Source organism: Cynoglossus semilaevis, chromosome 20, assembly GCF_000523025.1.
Source record: "Cynoglossus semilaevis isolate Cse_v1.0 chromosome 20, Cse_v1.0, whole genome shotgun sequence".
Taxonomy (NCBI): domain Eukaryota; kingdom Metazoa; phylum Chordata; class Actinopteri; order Pleuronectiformes; family Cynoglossidae; genus Cynoglossus; species Cynoglossus semilaevis.
In genome coordinates, this window is record NC_024326.1 from 13,330,083 (window position 1) to 13,346,905 (window position 16,823).

The 16,823-nt window shown below is 47.9% G+C and overlaps 1 protein-coding gene across 6 annotated transcripts in view; it reads left to right on the forward strand.

Moving 5' to 3' along the window:
* The window catches only part of zfyve9a (zinc finger, FYVE domain containing 9a), a 21,648-nt gene extending 4,983 nt beyond the window's left edge, over positions 1-16,665 (forward strand). For 2 of the 6 annotated variants that reach the window (XM_008334881.3, XM_017042425.2), the window contains exons 2-19: positions 4,497-4,585; positions 4,689-4,796; positions 5,517-6,883; positions 7,758-7,857; positions 8,128-8,304; positions 8,406-8,596; positions 8,816-8,945; positions 9,256-9,378; positions 9,618-9,773; positions 10,626-10,850; positions 11,878-11,960; positions 12,180-12,284; positions 12,980-13,130; positions 13,291-13,371; positions 13,577-13,739; positions 14,244-14,349; positions 14,440-14,616; positions 14,912-15,697. In XM_008334881.3, the coding sequence (XP_008333103.1) occupies positions 4,727-4,796; positions 5,517-6,883; positions 7,758-7,857; positions 8,128-8,304; positions 8,406-8,596; positions 8,816-8,945; positions 9,256-9,378; positions 9,618-9,773; positions 10,626-10,850; positions 11,878-11,960; positions 12,180-12,284; positions 12,980-13,130; positions 13,291-13,371; positions 13,577-13,739; positions 14,244-14,349; positions 14,440-14,616; positions 14,912-15,073 (3,567 nt within the window). In that variant the 5' untranslated portion in view covers positions 4,497-4,585; positions 4,689-4,726 and the 3' untranslated portion in view covers positions 15,074-15,697. Of the gene's footprint in view, positions 1-4,496; positions 4,586-4,688; positions 4,797-5,516; positions 6,884-7,757; positions 7,858-8,127; positions 8,305-8,405; positions 8,597-8,815; positions 8,946-9,255; positions 9,379-9,617; positions 9,774-10,625; positions 10,851-11,877; positions 11,961-12,179; positions 12,285-12,979; positions 13,131-13,290; positions 13,372-13,576; positions 13,740-14,243; positions 14,350-14,439; positions 14,617-14,911 lie in introns of all 6 variants that reach the window. The other 4 variants (XM_017042428.2, XM_017042429.2, XM_017042430.2 and 1 more) reach the window with 4 other exon arrangements.
* Positions 16,666-16,823: the final 158 nt, after the last annotated feature.

The following is a 16,823-nucleotide window of genomic DNA, read 5'->3' on the forward strand; positions in this document are numbered from 1 at the left end:
GTGGCCTGCAGGCAGCAGCACAACTGCCACTTATGGTTACATAATCCCGGCTAATGGTCATCTCCTGTCCTGCTCCACAGAGTTGGAGGTGGTTTGTTGGACCCAGGTCTGTAGACTGTAACATTATTGTTGTTGTTGTTGAAAACTGTAAAGAAACAAGCTGTTTATGACCAACCGAGTGGAGCGGATGGATAATGGTTTGTTTCTTCTGCACCAAAGTTTAATGAAAGATTTGGATGATGTTTTCATACATTGTCAATGACAAAGTGTGCAACAAAATATCATAGAACAGTTTGTTTCCAGGATGAATGTCTTCTTTGCACCATTCAGTAGATGAAAAGATGCAAAGAAATTACAAAAATAATTCACAGCGTTGTTTAAATCATCAAAACAAACATCAACAGATAAAATTGCTCTCCTTCCAGATTCTTTTGCAACAATTAATATTTTTTTCTTCCTCCATAATGTTTTTTAAATAATTTTATTCCCAACATTTAGCTAAATGTGGGTTTTTTTATTGTAAATTAATTGTTTTTATGGGAATAAAACTCTCTCCTCCAGAGCAGTGGCTCAGGTGTAGATATTGTCATCGATGTAAGAGAACTGAAGATTGATTTTTGCCTCAAAAAAGGAAACCACTGAGGGAAACCCTTAAAAAAAACACATCAAAACACAACAGTGTAATTGTCCTGAAGTGTAGCGTTGTCGTTTTGTGACTGAAATGATTGGCTCTTAATGTCTGATGGTCTCTGAAGTGTCCGGTCCCACTTGGCTCATCTCCTCTGGACCGGCCTTTGTCCACGGTGAAACCCGACCGTGACACCTGATGAGGGTTCTTACCTGTGGCAGGAGGAAAGCGATACCCACTCTGTGATGGAGTGGCAGCAGCAGGGGTGGTGTCGACTGAGTCAGTGGACTGAGTCAGTGGACTGAGTCAGTGCACTGATCCGACAGGCTGCCAGGCGCTGAGAGCCTCTCATGTGTGCAGAGAGACTCCCCTGATGTGGGTGTACTTTTAGAAAGTATTAGGAGTGTCCCCCCGGTGGCCGCCTGGCAGTCTGTCTCTTTATTTCTGTCTCATTGTGGTTAAATGTAGATCAAAACATGAGGGAGAAAGGAAGCTCATTAATAGCTGCTGACACCGCTGTGAAGCTGTGAGACGAGGACAGTCGCTCTCTTCTTTACCTTCTTCAATCCTCAGCGGAGTCACCTGCTCAACCTCCGCGCTGAGAGGAATTATCCTCAGAAACTCTTTACAAATGTGTCACTGTCGCTGTGTGAAGCCGACAAACCTGCGGCCCGTTCTCCTCTCATCTCCTCTCCTTTCATTTTGTTTATTCCTAGCAGAACAGAAGTAAAAAAAACACATCAAGAAATGGTTCTGGTGAACTCCCATCAGTCATGTGATCACGCAGCTAGAAGATGATGTCAGTCCATTCTCAAAGGGAGGAAGTGGTCGTTTGGGGTTTCCTGTGTTCGCGCCGACCAGACGAAGTCTGGAGCATGATCAGCCGTGTCGGCCTTGGATCTAGGAACGCTGTTGATCAGGATGTGAGCTCAGCCGTGGGAAATATGTAGGGCCTTGAGGAAGGGAAGGGGAACGGTTTGGAGTTCCTGAAGCATCACCAGGAAGTTACACTGTCACCAAAAAATACTTCAGGGTTTTCCTCAAACTCTGGAGTTCCCTAAACTCAGTCAAATGTTAGCAAGGGCTAATAAAACTTTTTTTTTAGGGTGGAACACACAGTTTGCACTGTTTTTTGCCCTTCATGTAGAAAGTTATATTTCTATATGGGTCTTGAAAGTAGATTTTTTGTTCTATTTTAAAGATGCTTTATTTTTAACATATTTGAATAAACATCAACAGTATTTAATAAGTGAAGTGGGAAAATACAGTCCATATTTAGGCTGAAAAAAAAGTGTTAAAACTAAAGTGTGGGGATAGAACTTTTCATAATCATCAGGCATTGAAAAATAAGGTCAAGTCATAAAATATTAACGGGTTAAAAACGTTGGGGGTCACACAGAGTCGGATTTGTGCACACGGTGCAAACATCTGAGTTAGGTCTGTGGTTTATTATGGATGACGTCATGGATCATACATAGTTAATACTGTGGTTGTGTTGATGGGACTGGTGATGGACACGGAGGATTCCTCTTCATTTAAAAACCATTTGACAAATTCATGAGTTTCATGAATGAACGCTGGATGACAAAAACAAACCTAATCAGAATCAAGTGCAGACTAAGACGGACATGATTGATTCATGCTGATGTCATTACCAACACCTCCCACCCCCCACACCCCTTCCTCCTCCGCACCCCCACTTCTAATCAGCCAATAGCAGACGTGGAAACGTTTTGCGTCAGGGCATCATCAGATCATTTATCATGATTTGACCCTCGTCTTGTCAAGATTATCTCCTGCTCTGAGTCACTGTCATCACTCGGTTGTTACACACTCTGTGGGTGTGAGCTTCCCGTGAGACGGTTTCATCTTATCAGGGATTTAATTCTGGAAATTTAATTCATTTATGTTCAGATTTTCATAACTGACGCAAAACTGTGAATTCAGGAAATCAGCGGAGCATGTGTCCAGAAGTGTCCAGATAGTGACCGTAATGCATTTTTAGATCACTGGGGAGGAAGTGATGTCCTGACAGGAAGTGACAGCAGCAGGCAAACGTGGTCTGGTTTCCACAACAAAGGCTTCATTAAGAGGCTGTTGTAGCTGTCCAGTGGATCGGAGCTTCCTGCATGTTGATGAGCTCGCCTTATTCAATTACATCTCCATGTGAGGACGTCCAGTCAGCACTGGCTTATTGAGTTAGTTGTCTGATAGACCCTTTCATTATTTGCATGTCTGGTTTACTGCCTGCAGCGCAGCCCGCAGCTGATAGGGTTCAGTTCAAGTTTTTTGTCATTTGTAGCAACTTGTTTGCTCTTTATTTTTGTTTTTTCATCATGTTTATTAAGTTGCAGAAAGAAAACACCAGCAGAGGGCAGAGTTTCTGCAGTTGTTGATGAAATTGACCAGAGATTATTTCTGTTTTGTGGTTTATTTCTTTTCTTTTTCTGCCTCTGTTGACCTTTGGGGTCACATGGATGATGTTACAGCCTACAGTTTAAACCCTGCAGTGATCCAGACTGGGGGACGCACGGTCTTTTCAAACACATCATCTTTAAAAGCTCCTTCCAGGTTTACACGTCTATAAATACTCGTCGCCTACAGATGCATTATTCACATCCACTGCAGAGTAATTAAAAGTTAATCAGAGAACTCCCCGTGGAGAGGTGTGTGTGTGTGTGTGTGTGTTCATGAATATACTGTTACTTTTTCATCACAAACATTTGAAGGTTTTACTGTGTAAAAATACATTACAGCTGGGTCAGATATAACTGAACTTTATTTTATTAAATCCTTACAAACTGACTTTGTGTTTCACTAAGAAAAAAACACTGCATGAAAATATTTACTGACTGAAAAATATATAAAGACAACCTAATGTTTACTTATAAAAGTGGAAAATATAGAGATTTTATTTTAAAGCTGCAGATTAATTGTAACATTAATTCTTAAAAATCTGAATGTAAAGTTTTAACTTAGTCTGCAGAGACTTAACTAGGTTTTGGTAAATGTTTTTTTTTAAATTTAGAATAAATGAATTACTGGATCACCAGCTGACGGTGATGATGTCACTGGGCTTGTCTTAGTGGCTGAACTGAGTCATCGCGCCTCCATCTGGACTGTCACCGTCTGTGAGGATGTTTCCTGGGTGGAACACACTTTGTTTTCACTCACCAGTGGATGCTGTGATGTTAGACTGTGACACAGCTCTGTTTACACACAACCTGACCCCCACTCCACCCCACCCTCACCCCCCCACCTCTCTGTTGTAGCCTCCTGTCCTGTGCGGTCGCTGTTTTGTGCTGACATCGTTCGTCCGCGTCTGCATTTTAAACTAACCGGAAAATGTGTCGACTGCGCTGGTTTCTCCCAGAGCCTTGGCTCTGCGGAATATTTGGTCTCTGGTGTAATCGCTGCTCCTTCTTGTCCTTATGAGAACGACCCTGAATATCAGCCTGGCTGTAACTCATTTGCACAGACTCTGATACACACACACTCTCACACCTACACCTCTCACACACCATCACACCTCATCCTTGCTCCAAGGTCCCCTCATTTGCAAGGACACTGTGTGTAGGTTTAGGTTTAGGTTCTGTCCAGCTCCAGTACTCGCTGAAGAATATTCTGTAGTTCTGACCAGACCGATGTTGTCACAGAGTTTAACTAAAACCAAAGGAAATGACAAATACTTCAGAACAGATAAAGAAAATATTCTAAAATATTCTTTCTTTTTGTGACAGTTTTCTGTTGTTTTCAGTGTCCTTAAACGTCCTGGGAAAAGTTCTGTACATTAAACAAACAGTGTGAATCACTGGATCAGCAGCAGCAGCAGCAGCATTTTTACTGAATGGCACTTTCTGTGTTGAAGGTGTGGGCGCTGGGCGTGAGCCAGACTGGCTGAAGTGACAGGAGAAACGTGCTGAGATAAACATCCGGTGGAGTCGGACCTCTGTGCAGGTGAGGAGCCTCAGTGGAACCCATTTGTTAGTTCTTCTCTCTGGCCTCGGCCACGGGAGGAGGGAAAACCTTTGGAATTCTCTTCCTCTTGCTCTTCCTGCAGGTTCACGCAGCCGTCGGCAGGGTGGAGCTTCCTGACCCATGGAGAATTATTTCCAGGCCGAGGCCTTCAACCTGGACAAGGTCCTGGACGAGTTTGAGCAGAATGAAGGTGAGGAGCTGACAAGGACGAGACGTCCACCCGTCTGTCCAGAGTCCAGGACGCTGAACTGAGTGGGAGTTCACGGGGGTCAGTTCAGGGTCACAGTCTGTGACCCCCAGACCAGTTCTAGGAACTGAACAACAGGGAGGATTGTGTCAGAAAGAGGATTTAGTGTAAAACCAGATACATGTGAGGATTATTCACCGTGGAGATTCTTAAACTGAAGAAGCCGAAAATGGAAAAAAAAAAGAAAATTAAACCTAACCCTGAAAAATCCTTCAGGTCTTTTTTGCTGGAGTGTTTATCTGTTTGTCTTTTTCAGCAGCTCCAGATCCAGTAGATTATCTGTGAGTGTGTGTGTGAGTGTGTGTGTGACACACAGAACAACAGCTTATGAATTCCAGTGGAGGGAGGAGAGCGGCGTGCAGTAGCTGACGCAGCGTTGTGAGAAAGTTGTTTTTGAATGCCTTCAGATGGATGTTTTCCTGTGTTCCACTACGTGGTCGTCATGTGTCAGTCTGACTGACGGCTCCCACAGGCGTGTGGCCCACTTTCCCACAATCTCCCAGTCCTAGTGTGCACCAATTTCCCACTTCATATCAACCTCATTTCTCAGTTGGTCTCCCAGATTGTTCTGCTATTTATAACGCTTTCAATTCAGGTTTGCAAGATAGAAGTTTATAATGTTTGACTGAATGAATCTTTCTCTCCTGTTTCGTTGTCTCCCAGATGAGGTGGACACACCAATTCTCTCTGATGCCAAGTGGACTCAGATCCTGGCCCCCCCAGCCCACCTGCTCTCTCTGAACCCCGCCCTGGCCCACGCAGACCTCAGCCCCCGGGAGAGTCCGCTACCCTTCAAGACTCTCTCTGACTCCTCCTCCACTGCCTCCCCGGGGGGCGAACCAAAGAGACACCCGGGACCTGAACTCCCGTCTTGGGTGGACGAGAGACCGGCAGATGTTTACAGCCCTCCGCTCCCGCAGCCAAACATCGGCAAACTGGTGGGGTCCGATGACCTCACGCCGCCCCCTGTGAGCGCAGGTGGTGCCGTGGAGAACGGTTGTTCACTGAGTCCACCACACAGAGTGCAAAATAAGGAGATAAGTTCACCAGAGCACAACCAACTGGGTGGTTCAGACCCGGCGGTTGGGTCTCCTCAGGAGGAGAGAACCTCCGCAGCAGCAGGAGGAGGAGGAGGAGGTTCAACCGTCAGTCACACACACTTCAGCTTTGAGCTCGGACTGAGTGAAGCTCCAGCTGAGAAGGTTTCACCAAATGTTGAACCGAGACGACGAGCAGGCGAAGGAGTCAAACAGGAGGACGGTGTCGGTGTTTCACAGGAGGATCATGGAGGAGGTTTCCTTAACGGAGGGAGAGATGTTCAGACGGTAGAGGTAGAGGAGAATGGTGTCACTCCACCTGGGGTCGAGATGGAGAAGGAAAGGAGCTGCAGCTCAGGAGAGCAGATAAACTCTCAAAGACTTCTGAATGGTGCGGAGCAGGAGAGGAGCAGTGGTTCTAGGGAGGAGGAGACGGAGCAGAGACTGCAGGGGTTTTCGACTGCTCCTGTTCCCTCCAAGGAGGACTCTGTGACTGAGGAGAAAGAAATGGAGGAGAGCAAACAGGAGAGCGGCGATGGAGGTGCCGTGGGCTCGGGCAGCGTCCAACCAAAGCTCAACAACAGTCGTCTGCAGCCGGTCAGCGTTCCCTACGGAGGAGCGCGGCCGAAGCAGCCGGTCAGCCTCAAACTCCAGATCCCGCAGCCTCTCTCTGGGCAGATCCACAACCCTGTTGTCAGCAAAAACAAGAACCTGGAGAACCAGGGTCGGAGGCTCACGCCTACGTCTGAGACGAGTCCGAGTGAGGCCGACCAGACACTGGTCAGAGTGAACGGAGATGGTTCGGTCCACTCTCCCACACTGTTGAGGTCGGAGAGCCCGGACAATGACCTACAGGCGGGCAGGAGACCTCCCTGCTCCCTGGGGGAGGTGGCTCCTGTCTGGGTGCCTGACTCCCAGGCTCCTGTGTGTATGAAATGTGACGCCAAGTTCACGTTCACCAAGAGGAGGCACCACTGCAGAGCCTGCGGCAAGGTCAGAGGAGGAGTCCGACCGTGTTTGTAACTGAACTAAATAGAAATCAAAAAGACAGCAGCCCCTCATATATACATATATATATCTGTATATGTATATATATATATATGCATGTAAATGTGTATTATTTTTATGCCAATATACTACGAGGTTATTTGTGTATTTGAAATACTCCCCCATCAGAACACATTTAATCCTTTTTGGTCAGAGATTCAGACAGCACCGTTGGACTCTTCAGGGTTTCCACGGCGACCTGTCACTACTTCGTTGTCACCACCTCCTCTTCACACACAGCAGTAGTACAGTATCAGTTCAGATCCATGACATGTGAAAGTCCGTGTCTTTGTTCCATCCCCAACGTCGGCCTCAGCTCCACACGTGCTGCAGCAGTGAAGCTGTGGTCGCTGACACGGCACTGGAACACTGCCGGTTCGCTTCTTAATTTCCCGGCAGTGGGAAACAAACACACACGCACACACGCACACACAGCCACTCAAGCTGAAAGGAGCTGTCGCTGCAGTAATCCTGACACCAGTGCTGGGCCACAGAAACAAAAGACACAGTAGGATCCTGGGATCATCCAACACCAGAGTGGAGGCTCCGCAGCACAGCTCATTAATGGGTTTGAATTCAAATAACACCCCCCCTCCCTCACCCCCCAGACCCCCACTGCAGCTTGTCCACACTCTGATTAATTTGGTAAAATGCACATTAAATAATAATAACATGTAATTAGGTGATAATCTGTTGGAGTTGAACTCCACTCATCTAAAGATGGAATTAGAAAAATGAAAGTTTCCCACAGGTGTGTGATAAATCTGGACAATAAAACCAATCCCCCTTTTTTTTTTAATTATTTCTTTTCTATCCACAGGTGTTCTGTGCCACATGCTGCAGTCTGAAGTGCAGACTGGTCTACATGGACAGGAAGGAGGCTCGGGTCTGTGTGACCTGTCACTCTGCTCTGACCAGTGGTGAGAAGCATTGAATTATCATCTGTTCTAGATGTGTGAGGCTCGTGGAACACTTCCTGTCAGCCGGCCGGGAGTTTGAGACCCCAGAGTTGGAGATTGTTCTATCCATCATCTGTCTGTTGGGACAGTTACTGTGTCTGTATCTTCTCTGATATATTTATACCTGTCTGCTTGAATCTAATTTTGGTCACGTGTCACTGAACAACGTTCCTGATGCAGGTTAGCGTTTTTACGTAGCCCAGAGCTAAAAACCTCCGTCCCTTCTTCCAGCCCAGTCCTTGGACACGCCGGCTCCTCCCAGCCACCACAGTCCGAACCCCAACAACCCGGCGGAGTACTGCTCCACCATCCCCCCTCTGCAGCAGGCCCAGGCGTCTGGAGTCCTCAGCTCCCCCCCTCCTACGGTCATGGTGCCAGTGGGGGTCCTCAAACAGCCCGGCACTGAGGGTACGACCTTTACCAAACATTAAAAATCCTTCCTGTTGACAGTGTGTGCTCGTCCAGAGAACGATTGGTCAGGTTGTTCAGTCTATGACCGGGACTTTCAGGTGAACTCAGTCTCCCGTGTTTAGCGTCCCTCACACGCGAACAGAGGAGGGTGTGGTTCGCCGACGGGGTCCTGCCCAACGGAGACGGGTCAGACGTGTCGCCTAAACCTCCGGCTCCCGGCCCCGCCTCCTCACAGTCGCTGGCCATCTCTGCGAGTTCAAACAAGTCGTCCTCCTCTGGATCCTCAGAGGTGAGAAAGACAATGACGCAATGCTGTTAGCTTAGCATAAAAGAATATTTAAGTATTTATATGTATTTCGTCTGTGACGTCATAAAGACGATGGTTAATCTTGAACTAATTCCACTGTGAGAGAACACATACTGTAGTACTATACTGTAGTACTACAGTACTGCCGTGGTACTGTCACAACCACCTACTGAACATCTAACCCTGCATCTCCACCCTCAGGCGGCCCACAACCCCGTGGCCCCGGTGGGCAGCCCCGTGGGCAGCTCCGTCAGTCTGATCCCGGAGGACGGGCTCCCTCCCATCCTTATCTCCACCGGAGTCAAAGGAGGTACGGGAGGCCACATCACAGGTGCTTGCCTTCATCCTCACCCTTCCACCCCACTGCTCCGTCAGCCGATGTGTTTCCTGCGAATGACCTGGGTTTTCTTCATGTGCTTTTTTATCATGTGCTCCTGTTTTTTACGTGCACTCATTGTAAGAAGGAGGAGGAGGGGGGAGGAGGAGAGGGGAGAGATTATTTTAGGACCTCATTTTCTTCATCTCACCTTCCGATTCTCATCCTCACCCCTTCTCACCACCATCCCTGTCTTTTTTTTTTTTTAAACTAACGTCTTCACACCCGTCTGCTCCCCTTTTACTCCACTCTAACGCTCCACCAGATTACGCCGTGGAGGAGAGGCCGTCAGAGATCGTCCTCCTGCAGCAGCTGGAGGAGGGAGGCCCAGACCCGCTGGTGTTTGTCCTGAATGCCAACCTGCTGGCCATGGTCAAGCTGGTCAACTGTGAGTAAACCGCCCACAGCCGCTGACGATAATGCTTCAATTGTTGGTGCGGTTCATTGAATGGTCTCAGGGGGGCAGTAGTGGTAAAACAGTTTGTATTTATATTTTAGGAAACGTCTTCAACTATTTTATCATCTCCACTGATAACATTTAACTAAATCTTTCTTTATTGGCTGAGTGGACTGGTTCATGGTTCATGGTCATTTCTAATTCCTCATCCCTGCCGTCTCCACCCCCAGACGTCAACAGGAAGTGTTGGTACGTGACGACCAAAGGTATGCACGCCGTGGGTCAGGCAGAGGTGGTCGTCCTGCTGCAGTGTCTCCCTGACGAGAAGACCATACCCAAGGACATCTTCACGCACTTTGTCCACCTCTACCAGGAGGCCCTCAGTGGTAAGACAGGCCCCCAGGTGTAAATCTAATCACCCCAACCCTGCCCCCTACTGGAGACTGGAGCAGCTTGTTGTCCTCCCTTTCTCTTCCCTCACCACTGAATTGTGTCTCATCCTTTTCCATTAAAAAAAAAACAAAGTTCCGCACATTAGCGTCCTGCTGTTTGGCCTCCTTCTTTTCCTTTCTCCCTCTCTCCCCCAGGGCGTGACACCTCATCACTGCTTGTTTCGTGCTCTTAACTCCGTATGCTGTGAAGCAATCGTAGCTAACACTGTGTGACTCTGACAGCTCGCTGCCCTCCGGCTGTTTCCTCCTCCACGTTCACACCGGAGCAGCTTGACACTGGTGGAGGAGCAGCCGTACTGTCTGTGTCATCTCTGATTATGTCGCCATCAGTCACAGATTTACAGAAGAAGAGTGGGCTGTAGCTGCGCCCGGGCCACCGACCGTTAGTGGCTTAGAGTTACATGTCGTCTGAAGTCACTGACGACAAAAGGATAATTAGTAACATGAGACTTTTTAGGTCATATGAGGGTTTGTTTGGGGGGAGGAGGGCGGAGACAGGAGTTTTTTTTTTTAGTCTTGGACCAGACAAGGCTGAAGCCCCCCCCGCTCCGTCTCATTTCTGTCTCCTCCTGTAATATTCATCATTTTCTCCACTTCTATGTCTCGTTCACAGCTTCTTTTTTTATATATTTTTATTTTTAGTCCAATCTCTTCCATCTATTTTTCATGCTTTTTGTACTTTTTGCCCCCAAACACAGATAATATTACCCCTCTGCCACCAGACTGATCTGCCCCTCTCGTATTTCACCAACCTCTGCCTCACCTCCTCTCCGTCCTCTCCTCCAGGAAACGTGCTGAGCCACCTGAGCCACTCCTTCTTCACACAGAGCTTCCTGGGCAGTAAGGAGCACGGGGGCTTCCTCTACATCAGCCCCTCCTTCCAGTCACTGCAGGACCTCCTGCTGCCAAACCCACCGTACCTCTTTGGAATCCTCATCCAGAAGTGGGAGACGCCCTGGGCCAAGGTCTTCCCCATCCGCCTCATGCTGCGACTAGGGGCGGAGTACCGCTGTGAGTTTGGACCTGATTTACCAAATAAAAGTTTCTGTTTGTGGTCGTAAAGACTAATCAAATATAAAGCTACATTTAGAATATATTAATATTAGAATGTGACTGTAAGAGAAAACGGCACAGTCTACCAAAGCTGAAGGAAAATGGAAAAGGATGTGGTTTCATATTTCTGATGGATGACGCAAAGATATCGACCTGAATCAGACTGAACTGTAGTCTGTCGGGGGGTGGGGGTGGGAGGGAGAGGGGGCGCTACTGATGTTGGCATCACGTTGCAATAACTATGATTTGACTGCAAACTTACTGAGCACAACAATCCGTTCCGTTAGTGTAATGTATTTACGTGACAAGAGCAGCAGAGATGGTTCGGCTTCAGGTGAATCTGAGGAGGGTCCTCCGCTCTGTCAGCTGTCAGCTGAGGCCTGCCGACCTGAGGCCCACCCCCCCCGCTCCACACTCATCCCATCTTCTCACATCAACCACAGGCTCTTGTTAGACTCCTGTTTTATCAGAGCTCTTCTCCTCCACCAAATCCCTGCCAGCCCTCAGCACCGCCTGGCTCCGTTAAGCCCCTCGCCGACTTCCAAGAAGCAGGGATGGAATATTTTAACAGAGACACGAACGACTGAAGCTCCTCAACGCTGCGCTTTCTTAGCAGAGCCATTAAAACGAGCCGTGTTCCCTTTGCTGCTGACCTGTAGCTTCAGGCTAAAATTGATTCCATCATTAAGGAGGGTGAATGTGAGCGTCCTATCCAGCTGTTAGAGGCTAAAAATATTCACTGAAGGAGCTGTGGTTGATGGAGAAGCAGAGAGTTCTACTTGTGCCTGGGCTGCACTGATGTGAAGAATAATGTCAGAATAATGAGACGTTTTATACGTTTATAATGAAACAGATCCATGATTAGAAGACGAAGAGCAGAGCTGTCCTCTGACCGTCGCTCTGGGTCTGAAGGTTGTCGTTCAGACCCAGCAGTTCTTTTGTTCTGTTTACAGTAAATAATGTCGGGTCATTTCTCTGTTCTCAGTTTATCCGTGTCCGCTGTTCAGCGTCCGCTACAGGAAGCCACTCTTTGGAGAAACAGGTCACACCATCATGAACCTGCTGGCAGTGAGTGCTCTGTTTTTGTTTTGTACACCTTCATTCAGGTGGCAGTGAGTGCTCTGTTTTTGTTTTTTCTTCACTCCTTCATTCAGGCGTCCTTCATTCACATTATTAATGTGTGAAATCTCTCACTGGGGCCACCTGGTGGCAGAGTAGTTCTTGCCCTGGGCCTACAGCTGTTTGCCCCGTATAATGTTTCTGGTTATTTCTGTGTCTATATTGTAGGATTTCCGTAACTACCAGTATACACTACCGGTGGTGAAAGGTCTGGTCGTGGACATGGAGGTGAGGAAGACGAGCATCAAGATTCCCAGCAATCGATACAATGAGGTGAGTGTCCTCCGTCCCTGGTCTCTGCTCAGCCCGTCCGGCCGTCGGTCCAGACCCTCTGACCTCTAGAGTTGATGACCCCTGTTACAGATCTTTATTATTTACTTTTTTTTGTCACTGCATTTTTTTGACCCCCGCGGCTAATTCTCTGGTCTAGTCTAGTAGACATAGAATAAATATATAATATACATATACACAGAGAGAGTGAGAACTGCTCTGGGGTCAGTCTCATGTCTTCATTTATTCTCCAACAGAATAATGACAGGTTTGAGAAGCTGCTGTTGAAGCCGTTGTAGCTTTGAATGAAAGTCAAACCAAAGGCAGTGATGCACACGGAGCTGCTGTTGGCAGAGGGAAACCTGCCAGTTGTAGAGTTTGGCTGCCGGGGCGGTGACAGATGGGTGAGTCAGTGAAGGGAGGACGGTTTCTCTGGGCCAGTCTTGAACACAGCGAGTGGTTAAAGTGCTGCAGGTTTTCAGGTTCACGTCTGAGTCGCAGCAGAACTCCAGAGTCGGTGTCTTCTTCTACTATCTGTCATCTCACTGCCATGCCCCCCCTACCCCCCCGACCGCCCTCAGGGCCACGGCAATTAGGCTTAACTGTGCAGCCGTACAGAAGACCATTCTTCTCAGCCCGGACCCCAGAGACGCCTCGGTCACACACACACACTCATGTCATGTTTTCTGCCCTTGCAGCTCATGAAGGCCATGAACAAGTCCAACGAACACGTGCTGGCCATGGGGGCGTGCTTCAACGACAAGGCCGACTCCCACCTGGTGTGCGTCCAGAACGACGACGGCAACTACCAGACGCAGGCCATCAGCATCCACCACCAGCCTCGCAAAGGTGCTGACACACACACACACACACACAGAGTCACCCCCCCCCACGGTCTGCTCGGTGCAGCTGGTCGTCTGGAACTGTGAAAACCGATCCGTCTGGGTCGATAACTGTGCGCTGCCCAGACCGCGGTCCACTTCTGAAGTCGCTCTTGTTCCTCCCACAGTTACCGGAGCCTGCTTCTTTGTGTTCAGCGGTGCCTTGAAAGCCTCCTCGGGGTTCTTGGCCAAGACCAGCATCGTGGAAGGTGAGAACTGTAGAGAAGATGAGTCGGAGCTCAGTGCATGGAAATACTAGACGCTCGCACAGAAGCAACTTCTGGGAAGGCAGATGATTGGTTGATTACCTGAAGCCTTGTTGCTGCTGTTGCTGATGACAAATATATATTTATATAATAATCATCTAGTCAATAAGTTAACTGTTAGATTTGTTTTTTTCTTCCTCCCCCGTAGATGGGGTGATGATCCAGATCACAGCTGAGACCATGGACTCTCTCCGTCAGGCCCTGAGGGACATGAAGGACTTCACCATCACCTGTGGTAAAGCAGACCAGGAGGAGAACCAGGAGTTGGTCCACGTCCAGTGGACAGAGGACGACCACAATTTCAACAAAGGGTGAGGGAGGGTGAGGGGAGGGGAGGGAGTGTCGTAACAGAGGGGAATCAATCACATTTTCTACTTCACCGTTAAAACTCCCTGGCCCGTGGAGGAGGATCTCAGCAGCATCAGCAGCATCAGCAGCATCAGCAGAGTGGACGTCTGCAGATTACTGCGTCTCAGACGGAGACACAGACCGACACAAATTAAATCTATATCTACTTTATAAAACGTCTGGCTTTAACTTTGACTTTTTAAGCGTTCAAATGAAATTAAAGTCTTTCTCCAGACGCTGTCTCACTTCATTAGAAGCAGCTTCTCTGATGAGGAGCTGCTGGAACTTCAGTCTGTGCTGCAGTTACAGCACGGACTGAACACACTTTGAATTTCACCCTCAGCCAAATAAAAAATTTGAAATAAAATGTCAATTAGAAATGATTTAAAGCTCAGGTAAATGTTTTGAGGAAAAACACAATCTTTGTCTGACTCTCCTTCGTCCTTCCTGTGTGTTTGTCTGTCCAGTGTCATCAGTCCCATCGATGGGAAGTCCATGGAGTCCATCACCAGCGTCAAGATCTTCCACGGCTCCGAGTTCAAAGCCAACGGCAAAGTCATCCGCTGGACGGAGGTACGAGAGCCGACGTGGATCGTCCTCCGGCTGATCTTCGTTCTCCATCCTGTTGTTGACGGCGTTCATCTGTGTGTGTGTTCTCTGCAGGTGTTCTTCCTCCAGAGTGAAGACCAGCCCAACGGTCTGAGTGACCCTGCTGATCACAGCCGTCTGACGGAGAACGTGGCCAGAGCCTTCTGTGTGGCTCTGTGTCCACACCTGAAGCTGCTGAAGGAGGACGGCATGGCCAAGCTGGGTCTGAGGGTCACGCTGGACTCTGACCAGGTACTGGACCACAGGGGGGCAGCAGAGGGGCAGGAGGGCGCTGTGGTACTTGAGGCTGTGAATTAGATTTTGGTGGACAGCTCCTGGTGCTGAAACAAACATTCAGTTTAATGAGAAGATCAGAAACCTGATCCTCGGTGGTTGATGACGGTGAACCTGGTGTCAAAATAAAAGCAGACGTGTAATTAGTTTTCATTTTTTCATGTCCACACCTGTGAAGGTGTTTGTTGTTGAAGTTTTCAGACAGGAAGTGGTTTCCTGGCTGCTCTGTTTCACCCAGTCTTCCTCCTCACAGGTGGGCTACCTGGCAGGAAGTAACGGCCAGCCTCTGCTGCCTCAGTACCTGAGTGACCTGGACAGCGCCCTGATCCCCGTCATCCACAGTGGAGCCTGTCAGCTGAGTGAGGGTCCGGTGGTCATGGAGCTGGTCTTCTACATCCTGGAGATCATCTCCTAGAAGGCACTCGTACGTCACGACAAGCTGGAACTTTTTATTTTTATTTCTATCTCACAGCCTGGTGCTCCATCTCTCCTCCTCCTCCTCCTTCTCCTCCATCTTCTCCCTCCGACTTTGTTTGCACTTCACAACAGCCTGAAAGCTGTCGTGGTCCAGCTGTGGTAGCGCTTCTCCACTCAAACCTATGCATCCAACCACCAGAGGTCGCCACGTGCATATTTTATACAGGTGGTCTGGTGGGTCTGGGTCTGTCCTCAAACACACGCCAAACACGTCACACTGTGGTATTTAAAGGTTAGACAAGTGCCTCTGGTGGTATACTGACGGTATTACCGCGGGTTTGAAAGAAGAAGAGTTTGTTCAGATCAGATATATATTTTAACAACGAGTGAAAAGGTTTAGATCAGTAGTACAGATTATATATTTACAGACGAGGCTGCGTGGACGAGTAAGGTCAGAGGTCAAAGTGCATTAACTGATGTTGGTCTTAAAAAGTAGCATCGACAGCATCAGACAGTGAGGAATAATAATAACTGCATCAGGGATTCAAACTAACGACTTAATAAAAGTAGAAAAGAAAGGAAAACGACCGTGAACCATTTTCTCATTTAAAATGAGAAAATGGTTTGAAAAAAACACCACTGATAATGAATACAATTTAAACCATGGCCTGGGATTGGTCTGGGACCCAGTGGTTGGGAACCCTGTTCCGAGTCCGTAAGCGTTAAAAAGCAATCGTATTAGTGAAGCAAGAGTATTAGTGAAGTATTAACGTAATAGAGTATTTCAGGTCAGTTACTTCCTGTCTGTAGGTTGTCCTGAACCAGTGTGTGTGTGTGTGTGTGTGTGTGGACAGACCCACTGACCCGGCCCGGTGTGATGTCAGGTTGGTCCACGCTTCAATTCAAGGTCACGGTATGACCTCAGTGTGTGACGTCAGCGTGTGACGTCAGTGTAGCACAAACGCTGCAGGAGGGAGACTTGAAGTCTTCAGGAAATGCTACAAACCATCAGCTGAGGGATACAGCGCCCCTCTGTGGTGTGATTTTTTTTTTTATTATTTCTCATGGATCTCAGTGCCTGCAGCCTCCGTCCATCAGAAGGAGAAACAAAAACAGTCTCGGCTCCAGTCTCCAGCTTTACTCATCCGTCACCAGATGCTTTACTTCACGGACCCACGTGTCGAAGCCTTGTACATATTTTCTAGAGCGGAAAAAAAACCTTTTTTTCCAGCCGTAGCCTCCAGGAAATTTCCTGAAACACGGTTCTGTCTGAGAAACGACCGGCGTCTGCTGTGAAACTTCACCGACCGACGTCAAGTCAGGAGGAAGTTCACATTTTCCCTGAAGTGGACAAATCCAAGGTTCTAATGCTTTACTGTTAAAGTCCAACGACGTGTACAGACAAACACAACGACAACAGAGAGAAAACGGTTTTAATCCTGGATCTCAAAGACATCACAGCTCCAGGAAAAGAAAAGAAACTCTCCAGATATTTTTAATTCAGACAAAGAAACTGTTGAAGATGTAAACTTGTACAATTCTATATAAATATATATAAATACACTATATATTATAAAAAAAAAAAAACATTGTCAGAAACAGTGCACTGGATTCTAAGCCATCAACAGGAGAGTCAGAGCAGGAGTCACGGCTGCTGCCACTCTGCTCCAGGAGGTTCTAGAAGGTTCTCCCAGGAGGACAGAGAAGGATCTACGGCTCCGACGTTATCGACTTCAGCTGGAACGTTC